The sequence below is a fragment of the Callorhinchus milii genome, unplaced genomic scaffold, assembly GCF_018977255.1.
Source record: "Callorhinchus milii isolate IMCB2004 unplaced genomic scaffold, IMCB_Cmil_1.0 Scaffold8, whole genome shotgun sequence".
Taxonomy (NCBI): domain Eukaryota; kingdom Metazoa; phylum Chordata; class Chondrichthyes; order Chimaeriformes; family Callorhinchidae; genus Callorhinchus; species Callorhinchus milii.
This window is the reverse complement of record NW_024704749.1, coordinates 94,748-116,231: the sequence shown is the minus strand read 5'-3', so window position 1 is coordinate 116,231 and position 21,484 is coordinate 94,748. Positions and strand designations below refer to the sequence as shown.

Below are 21,484 nucleotides of genomic sequence, written 5' to 3'. Positions count from 1 at the left end.
AGGAGGGATTATTATTAGGCTCTGTGTGGAGTAAGGAAACTTGCCCGAGGTTTCGCCCTCTGCCTGGAATTGAACTCAGGTCTCTCACTTGCAAAGCGAGTGCTCTAACCACTGAGCTACAGGACTCCACGTAGGGACTATGGGGAGAGAGCGGGGGAGTGGGGTTGATCAGGGCTATGGGGAGAGAGAGGGGTAATGGGGTTGATCAGGGCCTTGGAGAGACAGAAAGGGAGAGTGGTTGATCAGGTCGATGGGGAGAGAGAGGGGGAGTGGGGTTGATCAGCGCTGTGGGGAGAGAGAGGGGGAGTGGGGTTGATTAGGGCTATGGGGGGAGTGGGGTTGATCAGAGCTATTGGGGAAGAGAGGGGGAGTGGGGTAGATCAGGGCTGTGGGGAGATAGCGGGGGTGGGGTTGATTAGGGCTATGGGGAGCGTGGAGTGGGGAGATAGTAGGGGAGTGGGGTTGTTCAGGATATGGGAAGAGAGTGGGGGAGTGGGGTTGATCAGGGTTGTGAGGATAGAGAGGGGGATTGCGGTTGATCAGGGCTGTGGGGAGAGAGAGTGGGAGTGAGTTTGACCAGGGCAATGGGGAGACTGAGTGGGAGTGGGGTTGATCAGGGCTATGGGGAGAGAGAGGGGGAGTGGGGTTGACCAGGGCAATGGGGAGACTGAGTGGGAGTGGGGTTGATCAGGGCTGTGGGTATAGAGAGGGCTAATGGGGTTGATCAGGGCCTTGGAGAGACAGAGGGACTGGGTTTGATCAGGGCTGTGGGGAGAGCGAGTGGGAGTGGGGTTGATCAGGGCTATGAAGAGAGAGCGGGGGAGTGGGGTTGATCAGGTCGATGGGGAGAGAGAGGGGGAGTGGGGTGGATCAAGGCTATGGGGGGAGTGGGGTTGATCAGGTCGATGGGGGAGAGGGGGAGTGGGGTGGATCAAGGCTAGGGGGGGAGTGGGGTTGATCAGAGCTATTGGGGAAGAGAGGGGGAGTGGGGTGGATCAGTGCTATGGGAAGAGCGCGGGGGAGTGGGGTTGATCAGGGCTGTGGGGAGAGAGAGGGGGAGTGGGGTTGATCAGGGCTATGGGAAGAGCGCTGGGGAGTGGGGTTGATCAGGGCTATGGGTCGAGAGCGGGGAGTGGGGTTGATTAGGGCTATGGGGAGCGAGCTGGGGAAGTGGAGTTGATCAGGGCTGCGGGGAGAGAGCAGGGGAGTGGGGAGATAGCAGGGGAGTGGGGTTGTTCAGGATATGGGAAGAGAGTGGGGGAGTGGGGTTGATCAGGTCTATGGGAAGAGAGAGGGGGAGTGGGGTTGATCAGGGCTATGGGGAGAGAGAGTGGGAGTGTGGTTGATCAGGGCTATGGGGGGAGAGCGGGGGAGTGGGGTTGATCGGGGCTATGGGGAGAGAGCGGGGGAGTGGGGTTGATCAGGGCTATGGGGAGAGTGCGGCGGAGTGGGGTTGATCAGTGCTGTGGGGAGAGAGAGGGTTAATGGTGTTGTTCAGGGCTTTGGGGAGAGAGAGGGGGAGTGGGGTTGACCAGGGCAATGGGGAGAGAGAGGGGGAGTGGGGTTGACCATGGCAATGGGGAGAGAGAGGGGGAGTGGGGTTGACCATGGCAATGGGGTGAGAGCGGGAGAGTGGGGTTGATCAGGGCTATGGGGAGAGAGAGGGGTAATGGGGTTGATCAGGGGCTTGGAGAGACAGAGAGGGAGTGGGGTTGATCAGGGCTGTTGGGGAGAGCGAGTGGGAGTGGGATTGATGAGGGCTATGAAGAGATAGCGGGGGAGTGTGGTTGATCAGGTCGATGGGGAGAGAGAGGGGTATTGGGGTTGATCAGGGTTGTGAGGAGAGAGAGGGGGATTGCGGTTGATCAGGGCTATGGGGTAGAGAGGGTGAGTGGGGTTGATCAGGGCTGTGGGGAGAGAACGGGGGAGTGGGGTTGATCAGGGCTATGGGGGGAGTGGGGTTGATCAGAGCTATTGGGGAAGAGAGGGGGAGTGGGGTAGATCAGGGCTGTGGGGAGATAGCGGGGAGTGGGGTTGATTAGGGCTTTGGGGAGCTTGCAGTGGAGTGGGAAGATAGTAGGGGAGTGGGGTTGTTCAGGATATGGGAAGAGAGTGGGGGAGTGGGGTTGATCAGGGCTGTGGGGAGAGAGAGTGGGAGTGGGTTTGATCAGGTCGATGGGGAGAGAGAAGGGGACTGGGGTAGATCAAGGCTACGGGGGGAGTGGGGTTGATCAGGGCTATTGGGGAAGAGCGGGGGAGTGGGGTGGATCAGAGCTATGCGGAGAGAGCGGGGGAGTGGGGTTGATCAGGGTTGTGAGGAGAGAGCGGGGGAGTGGCGTTGATCAGGGCTATGTAGGGAGAACGGGGGAGTGGGGCTGATCAGGGCAATGGGGAGAGAGCGGTGGAGTGGGGTTGATCAGGGCTATGGGGAGAGAGAAGGTGAGTGGGGTTGATCAGAGCTATAGGGAGAGAGCGGGGGAGTTGGGTTGATCAGGGCTATGGCTTGAGAGCGGGGAGTGGGGTTCACCAAAGCTTTGGTAGAGAGGAGTAGTGGGGTTGATCAGGGCTATAGAGAGCGGGGAGTGGGTTTGACCAGGGCTGTGGGGAGAGATCGGGGAAGTGGGGATGATCAGGGCTATGGGTAGAGAGCGAGGAGTGAGATTGATTCGGGCTGTGGGGAGAGAGCGGGAGAGAGGCATTTATCAGGGCAATGGGGAGAAAGCGGGGGAGAGGGGTTGATCAGGGCTCCGGAGAGAGAGCGGGGGAGTGGCGTTGATCAGGGCTGTGGGGAGAGAGTGGGGGAGTGGGGTTGATCAGGGCTATGGGGGGAGAGAGTGGGAGTGGGGTTGATCAGTGCTATGGGGAGAGAGCAGAGAGTGGGGTTGATCAGCGCTGTGGGGAGAGTGCGATGGAGTGGGATTGATCAGGAAATGGGGAGAGAGTGGGGGAGTGGGGTTGATGAGGGCTATGGGGAGAGAGCGGGGGAGTGGGGTTGATGAGGGCTATGGGGAGAGAGCGGGGAGTGGGGTTGATGAGGGCTATGGGGAGAGAGCGGGGGAGTGGGGTTGATGAGGGCTATGGGGAGAGAGTGGGGGAGTGGGGTTGATGAGGGCTATGGGGAGAGAGTGGGGGAGTGGGGTTGATGAGGGCTATGGGGAGAGAGTGGGGGAGTGGGGTTGATGAGGGCTATGGGGAGAGAGTGGGGGAGTGGGGTTGATGAGGGCTATGGGGAGAGAGTGGGGGAGTGGGGTTGATGAGGGCTATGGGGAGAGAGTGGGGGAGTGGGGTTGATGAGGGCTATGGGGAGAGAGTGGGGGAGTGGGGTTGATGAGGGCTATGGGGAGAGAGTGGGGGAGTGGGGTTGATGAGGGCTATGGGGAGAGAGAGGGTGAGTTGGGTTGATGAGGGCTATGGGGAGAGAGTGGGGGAGTGGGGTTGATGAGGGCTATGGGGAGAGAGTGGGGGAGTGGGGTTGATGAGGGCTATGGGGAGAGAGTGGGGGAGTGGGGTTGATGAGGGCTATGGGGAGAGTGGGGGAGTGGGGTTGATGAGGGCTATGGGGAGAGAGTGGGGGAGTGGGGTTGATGAGGGCTATGGGGAGAGAGTGGGGAGTGGGGTTGATGAGGGCTATGGGGAGAGAGTGGGGGAGTGGGGTTGATGAGGGCTATGGGGAGAGAGTGGGGGAGTGGGTTAACTTGGAAGCTCTTTTCAAAGAGCCGACACAGACTGAATGGTCCAAATGACCTCATTCTGTGGTGTATAATTCTCTGATTGTGTGAATGTTTCCATTGGTAGAAAGTGTTTGGTGGTGTCCCACAGGGATCAGTATCCGGGTCTGTTTTGGTCTCTCGGCCGATATTGATGGGATTGGGCAGATATGTTGTCAATGTAATTTTATTCAGAAAAATAACAATTGTAATTTTTTCCTCATCACATTGTTAAAACAACAATTATCTTTGGTTTGTGAGCTCGGTTCTGCCGCAGTGATCTGAATTACACATTCCCCAAACGGGAATGAGTGTGTTGTCACCCAGACACACAGCTCCAACACACACACAGCAGCCCCCCCGCACACACAGCCCCACCCCATGCACTGCCCACCCACTGGCATACAGCTCCCCCACACATACACAGCCAACCCCCACACCCCCCCCCACTCCCATACACACATAAAACAACGCGTTCCCCCACCCCTTGTGGAGGTAGGAGCACCTGCACCGATTGAGGGGGTGACTGCTCTATCTACAGCAATGGCTCGAGGTGGGGGGGGCCTTTCCTGCAGCAGTGACATGAAGTTGGGGGGCAGTTTCCAGCTTTGCCGTAATTTAACCACAGGATGATGATCCATTAATTCACTCTCTACCTCTCCCCCCCCCCCCCCTTTCTGGGGAGAGTGTGACAGACTGTGGGATTGCGAACATTGTGGTTTGGTTACAGGCCAATGTCCCTGTGCACTACAAATACATTACACACAATTCCTACATCCATTAACATTTGTGAGGACACTCAATAATAATCATAACAATCCTTGCATTTGATACAGTGCCTTATCACGTTGTTGAGACGTCTCAAACGCTTCACAGGATACACTGTAAAGTGGATTGACTGTATATTTTGTTGGAGAAAGACGGCAGCCAATTGCGCGCAGCAATGCCCGACAAACAGCATGGAGTCAGTGACCAATTTTTTTTATTTGGGGGATTGATGGCCAGATCACCGGGAAAAACTCTTCTCTTTTCGATTAGTGCCAAAGATCTGAACGGGCAGATGGACCACGAGGTAACATCTCATCCAAAGACAACATCTCTGACAATGCAACACACCCGAGCTCTGCAACACACCCGAGCTCTGCAACACACCCGAGCTCTGCAACACACCCGAGCTCTGCAACACACCCGAGCTCTGCAACACACCCGAGCTCTGCAACACACCCGAGCTCTGCAACACACCCGAGCTCTGCAACACACCCGAGCTCTGCAACACACCCGAGCTCTGCAACACACCCGAGCTCTGCAACACACCCGAGCTCTGCAACACACCCGAGCTCTGCATTCACGTCTCAGCTTAGACAATGTGATTCCAAGTCTCAACGTGGGGCTTGAACTCACAACCTTCTGACTCAGGCAACAGTGCACAGTGTTACCACTGCACCAGCCTCACACACAAACCATTCCCCCACAAAGAGATCCACCAATCCAATAACAGTCGGGTTCTTACTTACTGCTCATTAAACAGAGGGATTTGAAGTAAGAAAACTTTCCTAAGGTTTCTCCCTGCCGGGAATTGAACCCGGGTCCTCTCGTTTGCTTCTGCCAGATCATCCTTCTCAGCACCAGCTACAGCGTGCAGCTCAGCACGTAGCAGCGCTCCAGCCTCTCATACACACACGCACAGCCTCATACACACACACACACACAGCCTCATACACACACCACACACACACAGCTTCATACACACATACACACTCACAGCCTCACACACACTCACAGCCTCACACACACACAGCCTCACATAGCCTCACACACACAGCCTCACACAGCCTCACACACGCACACAGCCTCACTCACACTCACACACATAGCCTCATACACACGCACACACACGCAGTCTCACACACACACACAGCCTCATACACACACACAGTCTCACACACACACCACACACACACAGCTACATACACACTCACAGCCTCACACACACTCACAGCCTCACACACACACAGCCTCACACAGCCTCACACACACACACAGCCTCACACAGCCTCACACACGCACACAGCCTCACTCACACTCACACACATAGCCTCATACACACGCACACACACGCAGTCTCACACACACACACAGCCTCATACACACCCACACACACAGCCTCATACACACACCACACACACACAGCTACATACACACTCACAGCCTCACACACACTCACAGCCTCACACACACACAGCCTCACACAGCCTCACACACACACAGCCTCACACAGCCTCACACACACACACAGCCTCACTCACACTCACACACATAGCCTCATACACACGCACACACACGCAGTCTCACACACACACACAGCCTCATACACACACACAGTCTCACACACACACAGCCTCACACAAAGTCTCACACACACACACAGCCTCACACAGTCACAAAGGTGGCCATTAGGGTCAGGGCTACAAATGCTTCACAGGATGTTACTGTAAAGTATTGTGGCTGTGTATTTGTGGGAAAGCACAACAGCCAATTTCCATACAGGAATAGCCCACAAACTGCCATAAAGTGAATGGGGGATTATTGGTCAGGACTCCAGGAGAAACTGAACCAAATGAGCCCTGTGGACACTGAAAATACTGTACATCCAATATGGCTGCTCTGTCTCTGACAAGACACATGAGCTACACTCAACAGTGATTATTGATAAAGTGCTTATGACATTCTGACATTGTATGCACAGTAAAATTGCAAGGATTATTATGGCTAACAATGGAATTGATGGATTCCTTATGATCAGGAAGAAGCCATTCATTCAGTCCATAATGTGCCCCCCATTAAATTTAGCTCTCAAATTTCATTTAATCAGCCTTTTCTGCATAACTCGTACAATATCTTTACTTACCAAGTATCTCTCTCTTCTGCGCTTCTGCTGCTATATGCGGTGCAAATTGCCATCTGTGATGTGTTATTTATTTGAATGATGGTAAATATGGTTAGCAAGGCCATTCCATAACTAAAGCTCCCCCCCCTCCACCCTCACCATCTGTTACATGTTTAGGCTCAAACTTGGAAACAGCATCATTGGACGTGCTAGTTATTGGAGTGTTGATTCAACAACAACAACAATTTGCATTTATACAGAACCCCCTCACGCACGATGTCGTGGATCCGAAACGTTGACTCACTTTCATTTCTCCATAGATGTTGCTTGACCGGCTGAGTGTCCCCAGCCACTTCTGTTTTTGTTTCCAGCATCTGCAGTACCTTGTGTTTTATTTTGTGTGTTATTAACACTTCAGTTTACATACATGATTACGACTCTCTGAAGCAGTCATTCCAAATGCTCAATACCCTTTGTGTAGAAAGATTTTTCTTTGAGTTTCCTAATTATAAAGTCAAGTCATCTTGTTCTGAATTCTCCATCCAGAGTGAAGAATTATTCCCTGTCTATTTTATCAATTCTCTTCATCATGTTGAACATCTCAGTCAGATCACCCCTCACCCCTCTGAGCTCCTCATCCACATCCACAGCCTTCGCGACTCTCCTCCCCGCTCAAATCCCACAATCATTTTTCCCCCACAATCTGCAACTCCCCCAAACCCTCATCCACACCTTCGTCACCTTCTGCTTACCCTGTTCCACTATTCACTAATTCAAAACTCCGCCGCCCGCATTCTCACCCGCACTAATCTCTGTGCCTCTATTACCCCAGTGCTTGTCAAACTCCATTGGCTCCCCGTCACAGAGCAGATTGATTTCAAGATCCTCACTCTTGTATTTAAATCCGTTCATGCCCTGGTACCCCACTATCTCTCCAACCTACCCTCTCGTTACACTGCTACCCGCTGCCTCCACTATGCCCTGAAGCTGTGGAACTCTCTCCCTCAATCCCTTAACCTTGCCCCCTCTCTCCCCATATTCAGGTCGAGCTTGAAGACCTTCCTCTTTGACTCCGCCTGCAGTCACCTCCCCCTCCCCTGGCTCAGCATCAGGCTGTAAAGTGCACCGAAACACCTGGTATTAAGGCGCTATATAAATGCAAGTTGTTGCTGTAGACTCAAGCAGTACTCCAAGCCTTGGCTCTTCCCAACCTATGCCTAATACTTTCCGGAATTAGATAAATAGGATGCATCCTACAGGGAGAGTGCATCTCTGGAATTTCCATGATTGTATGGAAATCTCAGTTTGGCTTTCATACTCTCAAGCATAATAAATTGGTCATTTTCAATCCACGACTGTTTGTGGGACATTGCTGTGCGCAATTGGCTGCCGCGTTTGCCCACAAATATACAGTCAATTCACTTTACAGTGTATTCTGTGAAGCGCTTTGGGACGTCCTCCCGACGTGAAAAGCGCTATATCAAATGCAAGGATTATTATTATTATTATACTGATGGGTTTCCTCTTGTGTCAGACACCTTGCTGACCGCAAAAAACAATCTGTTTTGAGTGCGGTAGCTCAGCTTAATCAGTAGCACATATTCCTCAAGACAGGTTAGAGTTCAAACAATGAGCTCACAGTGTAGGCTGATGCTCCACTGCAGCGCTCGGTGAATGCTGCAATATGTAAATAATAATGATCCTTTCATTTGATAACATTGAAACATCTCAAAATGCTTCACAGTGGTTCGCTATGAAGTGCGAAGGTGAGCGAGGCAGACAATTTGCAAACACAGTGCCTCAGAAACAAACAAAGAACCATAGAATTATACAACAAAGAACAAGGCCATTCGGCCCATCGTGTCTGCACTGCTCTTTGAAAAGAGCTTCCAAATCAACCCCACTCCCCCACACTCTCTCCATAGCCCTGATCAACCCCACTCCCCCACACTCTCCCCATAGCCCTGATCAACCCCACTCCCCCACACTCTCCCCATAGCCCTGGTCAACCCCACTCCCCCACACTCTCCCCATAGCCCTGATCAACCCCACTCCCCCGCTCTCTCCCCATAGCCCTGGTCAACCCCACTCCCCCGCTCTCTCCCCATAGCCCTGGTCAACCCCACTCCCCCACACTCTCCCCATAGCCCTGGTCAACCCCACTCCCCCGCTCTCTCCCCATAGCCCTGCAATGCATTCTAGATCCCAACAACTCGCTGTGAAAACATTTCTCCTCACCTCCCCTCGGTTTCTTTTAACAACTTTTTTAAACTGATGTCCTCAGGTTACCGACCCACCCGCCAGTGGAAATAGTTTCTCCTGTTCACTCTATCGAATCCCCTCCTCTTAACCTTCTCTGCTCCAAGGAGAATAATCCTCACTTCTCTGCCTCTCCTGATAACTGAAGTCCCTCATTCCTGGTACCATTCTGGTCAATCTCCTCTGCACCCTCTCCAATGCCTTGACATCCTTCCTAAAGTGTGGGGCCCAGAACTCTCGCTGAGGCCCCACCAGTATTTTATATAAAGGTTCCTCATAACTTCATGACTTTTGTATTCTATGCCCCTATTTATAAAGCCTTGTATCCCGTATGCTTTTTTTAACAGCTTTATCTACCTGTCCTCCCACCTTCAGAGATTTACTATATGAGCCCAGGTCTCTCTGTCCCTTCCCCCCTCTTTACCATCAGCTTATATTGCCTCTCCTCATTCTTCCTCTCAAAATGCATTTCTCCACATTAAACTTCATCTGCCCCGTGTCTGCCCATGTTACCAGTCTGTCTGTGTCCCCTTGCAGTCTGCTACTATCCTCCTGACACATTCACCTTACTAGCCTAAGGTGAATAACATGTTTTTCTGGGTGACCGTTGGCCAGGACATGAGTGGAAACGCTTTTCATTTCAAATAATGTCTTGAAATTTTGAAGATTCATAGAATGTTACGGCACAGAAGGAGGCCATTCGGCCCATCGAGTCTGTGCGGCTCTTTGACAGAGCGTCACTTTCACTAACCCCAATCACCAGCTTTCTCCCCATAACCCCACAAACCCGTCTTCCCCGATACCTGTCCAGTTCTCTCTTAAAAGCTGTAATCGAATGGACCTGAGCAGGCCTCGATTAAAGTCTCATTCAAAGACAGCATCTGATATAATACAAGACTACACTGGAGAGTATTCTGGTCTCTCAAAGTCACAAGATAGGGCTTGAGCCCACAACCTTCCCCAGATGGACACCAAGGCTGTTCTGAATGTTGGAAAGATACCGTACCAGTCATGATATTATTGCTATGTTTGTAACTCTGTTTGCAATAAGCTCCGCTTTCCTCCTCAGGCTTGTGTTTGTGTCTTGTGTTTGGTTTGGAGCGGGAGCCACAATGTCTGTGTGCAGTGCCGCTTTTGGTTGATGTCAGGCCGGAAGGTGTCATTTAGAAGTTTAGTGCGAGTGGTAAAGGGGTATCTGCCCGGGATATCAGTTAGATCGGTGGTGGTGGGGGGGGGCACCAGTCAGAGCTTCACCGTCTGGTGGGGTGGAAGGTAGGGGGTGGGAAGGTGGGGGGTGGGAAGGTTGGGGGGTGGGAAGGTGGGGGGTGGGAAGGTGGGGGGTGGGAAGAGGTGGGGGGGTGGGAAGGTGGGGGGGTGGGAAGAGGTGGGGGGGTGGGAAGGTGGGGGGGTGGGAAGAGGTGGGGGGTGGGAAGGTGGGGGGGTGGGAAGGTGGGGGGTGGGAATAGGTGGGGGGTGGGAATAGGTGGGGGGGTGGGAATAGGTGGGGGGTGGGAATAGGTGGGGGGGTGGGAATAGGTGGGGGGGTGGGAATAGGTGGGGGGGTGGGAATAGGTGGGGGGGTGGGAAGGTGGGGGGGTGGGAAGGCGAGTGTCAGGGTATTGATGGTCAGAGCCAGTGGAGCCTGAGGGATGGTAAGAGTGTGAGTTGGGTTTGCGTGAGGATGCAGACAGTAGATTTCTGAATCAATAAATGATGGTTTAAATAATACACCATTTATTCTGAGTGAGAAATCAAGAGAAGCAGCTGAGAATGTTATAAATCAGAAGAATAAATGTGGAGCTGTGAGAGGAACATCTCACTGCCGTCCTCGAGACACCCATCAGATGGCAATGTGTACACAGCGAACAGCGGCACAACATCTGGTCCACAGCGGCAAAACATCTGCTCCACAGCGGCACAACATCTGGTCCACAGAGGCACATCTGCTCCACAGCGGCAAAACATCTGCTCCACAGCGGCACAACATCTGCTCCACAGCGGCACATTCCACACCGCCTCCAAACTGCTTCACTCTCAAATCCAGTGCTTCTTTAGTTTACTGCAGTTTATAGTGTAGTTTATAGTTTATAGTATAATTTATAGTGTAGTTTATATTGTAGTTTATATTATAGTTTATAGTATAGTTTATATTATAGTTTATATTATAATTTATAGTAGTTTATATCATAGTTTATAGTATAGTTTACAGTGTAGTATATAGTGTAGTTTATCGTATAGTTTATAGTGTAGTTTATCATATAGTTTATAGTGTAGTTTATAGTATAGTTTATAGTGTAGTTTATAGTATAGTTTATAGTGTAGTTTATAGTGTAGTCTAATTTATAATATAGTGTAGTTTAATGTAGTTTATTGTAGTTTAGTATAATTTAGTATAGTTTAGTTTAGTAGTTTCGCACAGTATAATTAACGTAGTTTAGTGTAGTTTTGCTTAGTTTGGTGTATATCTTATAGGTTAGTGTAGTGTATTTTAGCATAGTTTAGTGCAGTTTAATGTAGTTTAGTACAGCTTAGTTTAGTTTGTTGTAGGTTTGTATAGGTTAATGTGTTTCAGTATAGTTTAGGTGTAGTTTAGTGTAATTTAGTTTAGCATAGCTTAGTTTAGTTCAGTATAGTTTAGTGTAGTTTAGTACAGTTTAAGTGCAGTTTAGTATAGTTTAGTATAGTTTAGTGTAGTTTAGTATAGTTTAGTTTACTTTAGTGTAGCTTATAATAATAATAATCCTGGCATTTGATATAGCGTTTTTCACGTCTTCTCGACGTCCCAAAGTGCTTCACAGAACACACTGTAAAGTGAATTGACTGTATATTTGTGGCCGAACGCGGCAGCCAATTGCGCACAGCAATGTCCCACAAACAGTCGTAGATTGAAAATGACCAATTTATTATTGTTTTTTGGTTTTGGAGGGATTATTATTAGGCTCTGTGTGGAGTAAGGAAACTTGCCCGAGGTTTCGCCCTCTGCCGGGAATTGAACTCAGGTCTCTCACTTGCAAAGCGAGTGCTCTAACCACTGAGCTACAGGACTCCACATGCTCTACCACCAAGAAACTCCAACTGGGGGAGGGTGAGGGCTGGCGTCAGTGGGATGGGGGGGTCGGAGGGGCTGGGGGAGGGTGGGGTGGTGGAAGAGTTGGGGGAAGGGGCTGAGGGAAGGAGTGGATGCTGTTTGGAACAACCCCAGTTAGTGAGAGTCTCAGTTGAAATGTTCATGTCACAAGATCTTTCTGTTTCTCTCACTGCAGAGAATGGGTTGAGATGTAAGTGCCTGTGCCTGTGCCTGGTTAGAACTTCATGTCCTACAGCTGGACACACTTTCAAACCCTGGAATGGTCGTGTTGCAGAAAAGCTGAGGATCTTTGCAGCTTCTGCACAGACAGAAAACCATAGGCAGTAAAGGAGGTAGCGTTCAGTTTGCTTTTGAAGACCGACGGGGGGGGGGAAGAGACGGTGAGAGACTGATAGAGTTACATTAGAATCCATTAGGATCTACAGCACAGAAACAGGCCGTTCAGCCCAACTGGTCTGTGCCGCTGTTGATGCTCCACATGAGCTTCCTCCTGCTCCTCAACTCACTGTGAGCCAGCGCCAGCTCCTCGCGTTGCTGTGTTCACTGCGGGGCTAACAGACCTACACCAGCTGCTCGTGGGACCATCCTCATCCCATCATCCCAACAGCAGCACTGTAACTGACAGCCAACCCGAGGGGGGGCGGCGGAGACAGAGAGAGGAAGAGAGACAGGGGGAGATAGAGAGAGAGGGTAGAGGGGGGAAAAGTGAAAATACAAAGAGAAGCGGAAGAGATAGAGACTGCAGAAAGAGAGGGATAGCACGGTGTGTGGGGGGTGGGGGGGAAGTGTTGGGAGGAGGGGTGGGGAGTGGTGGGAGGGGGGGGGAAGTGTTGTGGGCAATGATAACAATCCTTGTTGTTTACAAAGTGCTTCACAGAATTGACCAAGATTTACACAGACTGAACAGCACAGACTGTCCTGGTGTTCATAATCCACACAACTCCACACCAACTCCTTACAACCCTCCAATAGCTTTCTGTTCCTTGTTCCCTCAAGTGAAGGTCCAGCTTCCTCTTTAAAGCATCCACACTGTCTGATTCAACCATTGGTTTCTGCAACGTGTAGTGACTGTGTATTTTATAGGCAAATGTGACAGCAATTAGCTCACAGCAGTGTCCCACAAGCAGCCATGAACTGAATGATCAATTTATTTGGGGATTGTTAGCAGGACAACATGGGAAACTTCCTTCTCTTGTCTGATAGCATCTTTAACATCCACCTGAATAGGCAGACGTTTTACACCTCATCTGAAGGACAGCACCCCAGACAGCATAGTGCTGCCTCTGCACTGCACTGTCAACAATAGGTGTCAGCATCCGCTGGCAACTCAAAGTCCTGATGTGGAGCTGGAACCCACAATCTTTTGACTTTGAGATAAACTGACCCAGATTGTAGTTATGGAGAGAGGAAGATGGTGAGGAGGAGGAATTTGGAACACTTATTTTCACACAACTAAGCTCTCAGTTTTCAAAACAAATAAATCTCAAAGGCCCTAATGCCAATCATGATGCCTCCATAAATTGTTGAGTGACTCTAAGAGAGATACACAGATAGTGAGAGAGAAAGACACACACACACACACACACACAGAGGTAGAAAGAGGGAGACACACACACACACATAGGTAGAAACACATAGGTAGAAAGAGAGAGAGAAAGGTAGAGGGAGATTGGAGACACACAATCACAATCCTGAGCTAGTTTGGATGAAGAAAGCCCTTTGACCCATCCAATCTCATCCTTCAAGAACATCCACCCATCTTCCCCCTGTCACAGCATCAGGCTGCTTTTTAAATGAGTCCAGTGTCCTGGTCCCTCCCAGGCAACCTGTTCCAGGCATTGGTTGATCTTTAAGTAAAGAAAACCTTCCTAGTATCTATCCTGAAATTGCCCTTTTCAGCTGTAAACCTGCCGTCCTCTTGTTCTGTTGTTATGTTGTTGCACAGTGTATTGAATTGGGTTTACTTTTTCAATCCCAAATGTACAGGAGCTCAGACACACACAAACATACATGTGGAAAGGAAGAGAGAAAGACACAGATGGAGATATTCCATTCTCTCTCATTTTGTTGAAACTCCAAATCACTCTGTTCTCTCCTGAAGTCTTTGAAAATATGTTCTTGACACCCAACTGTGGCCACTCTGCTCCCTCCTCTCCACTTTGGATTATTTAACAAAGCCAATTAAGAGCATTATAAAGTCACTTACAGTCTTTTCATTGGTGACTAATTAGATTATTTTGACATGTACATGGATTTGACCATAGTTAATCCATGGGTGATGGACATTTAACACTATATATTGTGACCTACGTAGTACAACTTTGAACTTTTACATATAGAATCTTGGAATTTTACAGCACAGAAAGAAGTCATTCAACCCATTGTGGAGTCCTGTAGCTCAGTGGTTGAGCACTCGCTTTGCAAGTGAGAGACCTGAGTTCAATTCCCGGCAGAGGGCGAAACCTCGGGCAAGTTTCCTTACTCCACACAGAGCCTAATAATAATCCCTCCAAAAACAGTAATAAATTGGTCATTTTCAATCCACGACTGTTTGTGGGACATTGCTGTGCGCAATTGGCTGCCGGGTTCGCCCACAAATATGCAGTTAATTCACTTTACAGTGTGTTCTGTGAAGCGCTTTGGGACGTCCTCCCGACGTGAAAAGCACTGTATCAAATGCAAGTATTATTATTATTATTATTATCATGCCTTGTGCTGGCTCTTTGAAAACTATGCAACTAGTCCCACTCCCTCACTCTTACCCCATAGCCCTGCAAATGTTTCCTTTTCAAGAACCTATCCAATTCCCTTTGAAAGCTGTTATCAAATCTGTTTGCACCACCCTTCCATCTCGTGCATTCCTGAACGTAACAACTATCCTCATCATCCCTCTGGTTCTTCTGCCAATTATCTTAATTCTGTGCGCTCTGGTTACTGACCCACCTGCCAGAGGAAACAGTTGCTCCCGATCTACACTATCAAAACACCCTCATAATTTTGAACACCTCTATTAAATGTACAGGAGCTCAGACACACCCTAACCCTAACCCTCAAGTTTCTCTGTTTTAAGGAGAATAATTCCAGCTCTCGAGTCTCCACACATAATTGTAGTCCCTCATCTCTAGTACATATCAAAATATTTAATTTTAATTCCAAAATATCATAGCTAAAAACATTTACACTGCAGTGTGCAATGTAGTTGTGTTATATAATGTCAGGATTTTGCATTCAATCTAGGATGATGTTCCAAAGCATTGCTGATAAGAGTGCCACACATTGCTGAATGTGCATTAAACCGAAACCCTCTGGGTACCTATTCATCACATCGAGGCCCGACTATGCCAACTCCCTGCTTGTCGGCCTCCCCAACTCTTCCCTCCACAAGCTGCAGATCATCCAGAACTCTGCAGCCCGTGTCCTCTCCCGCACCAGGCTCCGTGGAGTCCTGTAGCTCAGTGGTTAGAGCACTCGCTTTGCAAGTGAGAGACCTGAGTTCAATTCCTGGCAGAGGGCGAAACCTTGGGCAAGTTTCCTTACTCCACACAGAGCCTAATAATAATTCCTCCAAAACCAATAATAAATTGGTCATTTTCAATCTACGACTGTTTGTGGGACATTGCTGTGCGCAATTGGCCGCCGCGTTCGCCCACAAATATACAGTCAATTCACTTTACAGTGTGTTCTGTGAAGCGCTTTGGGACGTCCTCCCGACATGAAAAGCGCTATATCAAATGCAAGGATTATTATTATTATTATTATCACCCCCACCCTCACCCGACTCCACTGGCTCCCCATCACACAGAGGATAGAGTTCAAAATTCTCATCCTGAACTTCAAGGCCCTCCACAGGCTTGCCCCCTCCTACCTCTCTAACCTGCAGACTGCTTATCAACCTGCCCGCTCCCTCCACTTGGTAGGCTATAGCTGCTCCACGTCCCTGGCCCACCCCACCATGGACAGTCAGGCCTTCAGTCTCTCTGCCTCCACCCTATGGAACTCCATCCCATATTCCCTTCGCCTCGCTCCCCCCCTGTCTCCTTCAAGCCACGTCTCAAACCCTCCTCTTCGATCATGCATTTGGTCACCCTCCTACCCTCCCTGGCCTCCACCCTCCCTGATCCCAACCCCCACCACCCTGCTTATGGACAAATACCTGAATGCCCAGCACCTTGGGACTTCCTCCCGACGTGAAAGCGCTGTACAAATATACACCATTTGAAAGGAGTTTCTCCCGATGTCGTAGCAAGCAATCCACCAGATAAAATTTGTCTTTCACTTCGTGGCTGTTTGTGTGACATTGCTATGAGCAATTGCTGCATCATTCATCCAAAAACACACATGTTCACTATATGATGTCTCGAAGATGTGATAAGGCTCTATATCAAATGCAAGGATTATTATTATCAACTGCCTCTCTCTCGCTCTCACTGCCTCTCTCTCGCTCTCACTCCCTCACTCTCTCACTCTCTTACTCTCTCCCTCACTCTCTCACTCTCTCACTCCCTCACTCTCTCACTCCCTCACTCTCACTCTCTCACTGCCTCTCTCACTCTCTCACTCCCTCACTCTCACTCCCTCACTCTCTCACTGCCGCTCTCACTCCCTCAGTCTCGCACACTCACTCTCTCACTGCCTCACTCTCTCACTCTCACTCACTCTCTCACTCTCTCTCCCTCACTCTTTCACTCTCTCACTGCCTCACTCTCTCACTCCCTCACTCTCTCACTGTCACCCTCACTCTCTCACTCCCTCACTCTCTCACTCTCTCACTGCCTCTCTCACTCTCTCTCTCCTCACTCTCTCACTCCCTCACTCACTGCTCTCTTACTCCCTCACTCTCTCACTGTCTCTCTCACTCTCTCACTCACTCACTCTCTCACTCTCTCACTGCCTCACTCTCTCACTCCCTCATTCTCTCACTGTCTCTCTAACTCTCTCACTCCCTCACTCCCTCACTCTCTCACTGCCTCACTCCCTCACTCTCTCACTGTCTCACTGTCTCTCTCACTCTCTCACTGCCTCACTCTCTCACTCCCTCACTCTCTCACTCCCTCACTCTCTCACTCCCTCACTCTCTCACTGTCTCACTGTCTCTCTCACTCTCTCACTGCCTCACTCTCTCACTGTCTCTCTAACTCTCTCACTCCCTCACTCTCTCACTGCCTCACTCCCTCACTCTCTCACTGTCTCACTGTCTCTCTCACTCTCTCACTGCCTCACTCTCTCACTCCCTCACTCTCTCACTCTCTCACCCCCTCACTCTCTCACTCCCTCACTCTCTCACTGTCTCTCTCACTCTCTCACTCCCTCACTCTCTCACTCCCTCACTCTCTCACTGTCTCACTGTCTCTCTCACTCTCTCACTGCCTCACTCTCTCACTCGCTCACTCTCTCACTCTCTCCCTGCCTCTCTCACTGCCTCACTCTCACACACTCACTCTCTCACTGCCTCACTCTCTCACTCCCTCACTCTCACACACTCACTCTCTCACTCCCTCACTCTCTCACTCACTCACTGCTTCTATTCTCTCACTGCCTCACTCTCTCACTCTCTCACTGCCTCAATCTCTTACTCTCTCACTCTCTTACTCCCTTACTCACTCACTCTCTCACTGCCTTACTTGCTCATTCTCTCACTCCCTTACACCCTCACTCTCTTACTGGCTCCCTGCGTTATTCACAGAAGGAGGGCGCTGTATAAATGCAAGTTGTTGTTATTGACACAATATAGCATGGCCACTGGCTGCTGTACTGTAGCCCAGTTAACAGTGGATGGGTTATATTAAGCAGATGGTCATATTAACCTCACGGCTTTGTTGACCTGATGGTCATGTTCACCTGATGGCTATATTGACCTGACGGCTATATGGGGTCCTGTAGCTCAGTGGTTAGAGCACTCGCTTTGCAAGTGAGAGACCTGAGTTCAATTCCAGGCAGAGGGCGAAACCTTGGGCAAGTTTCCTTACTCCACACAGAGCCTAATAATATTCCCTCCAAAACCAATAATAAATTGGTCATTTTCAATCTACGACTGTTTGTGGGACATTGCTGTGCGCAATTGGCTGCCGCGTTCGCCCACAAATATACAGTCAATTCACTTTACAGTGTATTCTGTGAAGTGCTTTGGGACGTCGAGAAAATGTGAAAAGTGCTATATCAAATGCAAGGATTATTATTATTATTATTATTGTACTGACCTGACGGCTATATTGACCTGATAGTAATATTGACCTGATGGCTATATTAAAGTGTAAAGATCAGCACTTTTCGCTGCTTCCCTCAGAATTGGAGCCCTGACTGTCCAGAGAGGACATCCTTTGTGAATTTTGCTGCCTACGGAGCTCCAGGCCCTGTGAGGAGCATCAGGCCCCTCCCACTGAGCATCAGGCCCCTCCCACTGAGCATCAGGCCCCTCCCACTGAGCATCAGGCCCCTCCCACTGAGCATCAGGCACCTCCCACTGAGCACCAGGCCCCTCCCACTGAGCACCAGGCCCCTCCCACTGAGCACCAGGCCCCTCCCACTGAGCATCAGGCCCCTCCCACTGAGTACCAGGCCCCTCCCGCCGGGCGGCCGGCCCCTCCCGCCGGGCGGCCGGCCCCTCCCGCCGGGCGGCCGGCCCCTCCCGCCGGGCGGCCGGCCCCTCCCGCCGGGCGGCCGGCCCCTCCCGCCGGGCGGCCGGCCCCTCCCGCCGGCGGCGCCGGCCCCTCCCGCCGGGCGCCGGCCCCTCCCGCCGGGGGCCGGCCCCTCCCGCCGGGCGGCCGGCCCTTCCCGCCGGGCGGCAGGCAGTGTATGAGTGTTCGCTGCTGTTACAGGAGTGGGGGATGTCCTGAGGGTTTGATCACTTCCTCTCAGTTTTGTTTGTGAGCAGAAAGTTGGGATTTCTGGACTCTGAGTATAACTGAGTCTTTGTGTATAGTTATAGCGCTGCTGACAGTTTGATGGTGTTTCATTCCCCACTGAATCCATCATTTCCAATCGGGAAAACATTTAGCGACCGGCTTGAAATGTGTTGGAGTTTATGTGTGTGCATGTATTCCGGATTGCGGAAGTTTGTGGATGTGGGGCTCACACTTGCCTCTGAATCAAAAGGTTGTGTGGGTTCAACCCCACGGGACTTTGAACTCGCAGTTTGTTTTGTTTTGCTCAGTTGGGTGTCTGACATACACAAACCCATCACTGTGTTTAAGAGTATTCAAACCAGACAGAATTCTCTGCATGACTCCAACATATGGAAATTTGTGTAATCAAACTCGCAGTCTCCCGAGAGGCTCGTACTCTGCTTACCTAATCCTGGAGAACGCAGGTTGGCAAGAGCCAGGGCTTGGGGTTCCAGAGTGTGCGTCAAGGTACTGCTGGAATTTTAATCAGATAAAATCACATAGCTTGCCATAGAACGCTGTCTGGCAAGCTTTCCCACTGGTTATTGAGTTCGGACCACCCTACCTGTTAGGTTTTTGGCTTGCAGGGTTAATGGGAGCTAAGTGGGAAAATTCCCTGCCCAATATTTGTTGTGCTTGTCCAAATGCTGCCAATGAGCCAGCAGTGCCCTGGAGTGGTGTGGACCTTCCTGGCTCAGGAATGAGACAACAAAGACAGCCAGAGCATGGATTCAATTCCAACATTTCATGGCCAAGCATTGTCACTTTGGAGCCAATTCAGCTCCAGACACACCCAACTCCCTCCCCCACACCCCAAGCCGCCCCCCCAAGATAGCTCTCATGGTCTCAGCAGTGGTGGGGAGCGTTGTATTGCTGGACTTGCTATCCTTCAAACAAGGTGTGAGCTTGTTGAGGTTGAGGCGCTTTTGAAAGACAGAAGGGAATTGGTCAGTCACCAACAACAACAAACATGCATTTATATAGCGGCCTTCACGCACAGGCTCACATCTCAGAGCGTTTCACAGTGTGAGCGGGGCGGCGGGGGGGGGGGCGGGGGGCGGTTGTGGTGACCATACTTACCTGTCTGTACCCTCCGTTCCTCTGGCTCCGGTCTGCTCCACACCCCCCGCCCCAACCGCCCGACCATCGGTGGCCTTCAGCCTCTCAGCCCCGAGGCTCTGGAACTCCATCCCCAGTGCCTTTGCCACTTCCTCCCTTTCCCCCTTCAAGGCCGTCTCAAGACCTTTCTCTTTGACCGTACCTTCAGCTCCGCTCTCGACTCTCTACCCCCCAGCCCCACTGCCCCAACTGCCCCACTGCCCCCCAACCCCACTGGCCCACTACCCCCAGCCCCACTGCCCCAACTGCCCCACTGCCCCCCAACCCCACTGGCCCACTGCCCCCCAACCCCACTGGCCCACTGCCCCCCAGCCCCACTGCCCCCCAGCCCCACTGGCCCCACTGCCCCACAGCCCCACTGGCCCCCAGCCCCACTGCCCCCCAACCCCACTGGCCCACTGCCCCCCAGCCCCACTGCCCCCCAACCCCACTGGCCCCACTGCCCCACTGCCCCCCAGCCCCACTGGCCCCCAGCCCCACTGGCCCCACTGCCCCACTGGCCCCCAGCCCCACTGCCCCCCAGCCCCACTGCCCCCCAGCCCCACTGCCCCAACTGCCCCACTGCCCCCAACCCCACTGGCCCACTGCCCCCCAACCCCACTGGCCCACTGCCCCCCAGCCCAACTGCCCCCCAGCCCCACTGGCCCCACTGCCCCAACTGCCCCACTGCCCCCAGTCCCACTGCCCCACTGCCCCCAGCCCCACTGCCCCCCAGCCCCACTGCTCCCCAGCCCCACTGTCCCCAGCCCCACTGCCCCCAGCCCCACTGCCCCCAGCCCCACTGGCCCCATGCCCCACTGCCCCAACTGCCCCACTGCCCCCCAGCCCCACTGGCCCCACTGCCCCACTGCCCCAACTGCCCCACTGCCCCCAGCCCCACTGCCCCCAGCCCCACTGCCCCCACTGCCCCCAGCCCCACTGCCCCCAACCCCACTGCCCCCACTGCCCCCAGCCCCACTGCCCCCAGCCCCATTGAACCCCCTGATTGCGGAAGCTATTTGGATTGGTTTTAACCAGACAATCTTAGGAAGTATATGCTTGCCTTGGAGGGTCTTCAGTGACAATACACAGTCACTACACTTTACAGTATATTGTGTGAAGCGCTTTGAGACGCCTCAATGACATGATAAGTCGCCGGGTCAAATGCCAGGATTATTATTAAGCAGTAAATGTGTATACATAGTGGCTGAAGCACTTTGTAAACTCTCAGCACTGGGGCTAGGGCCTGGGGGGGCCTGGGGCTGGAGTGCCAGGGCCGGGGGGCCGTGGACTCTGGCCTGGGGGGCCGGGGGGCAGGAGGACCAAGGGGTCAGTGAGATGTTTTTATGTGTGATTGTCACTGTCCTGTCCTCCTGTTCCAGCTGTAACATGACGTGTCCTGTGGGACACTATGGAGCAAACTGTGCCCAACCCTGTCCCTGTGTCCAGCCCGACTGCCATCCTGTGTCCGGCACCTGCATCTTGGGTAAGTCAGTCTCTGGGGGGCAGTGTGAGAGAGTGAGAGAGTGTGAGTGATGAGAATGAGAGAGTGTGAGAGTGAGAG

General features: G+C 51.7%; 1 protein-coding gene across 1 annotated transcript in view; it reads left to right on the top strand.

Moving 5' to 3' along the window:
* Positions 1 to 1,607: 1,607 nt before the first annotated feature.
* Positions 1,608 to 21,484, top strand: part of LOC103173221 (scavenger receptor class F member 2-like) — a 48,545-nt gene continuing 28,668 nt past the window's right edge. Inside the window, exons 1-2 of the mRNA XM_042337331.1 lie at positions 1,608 to 1,618; positions 21,303 to 21,406. Of these exons, the coding sequence (XP_042193265.1) occupies positions 1,608 to 1,618; positions 21,303 to 21,406 (115 nt within the window). The remainder of the gene's footprint in view (positions 1,619 to 21,302; positions 21,407 to 21,484) is intronic.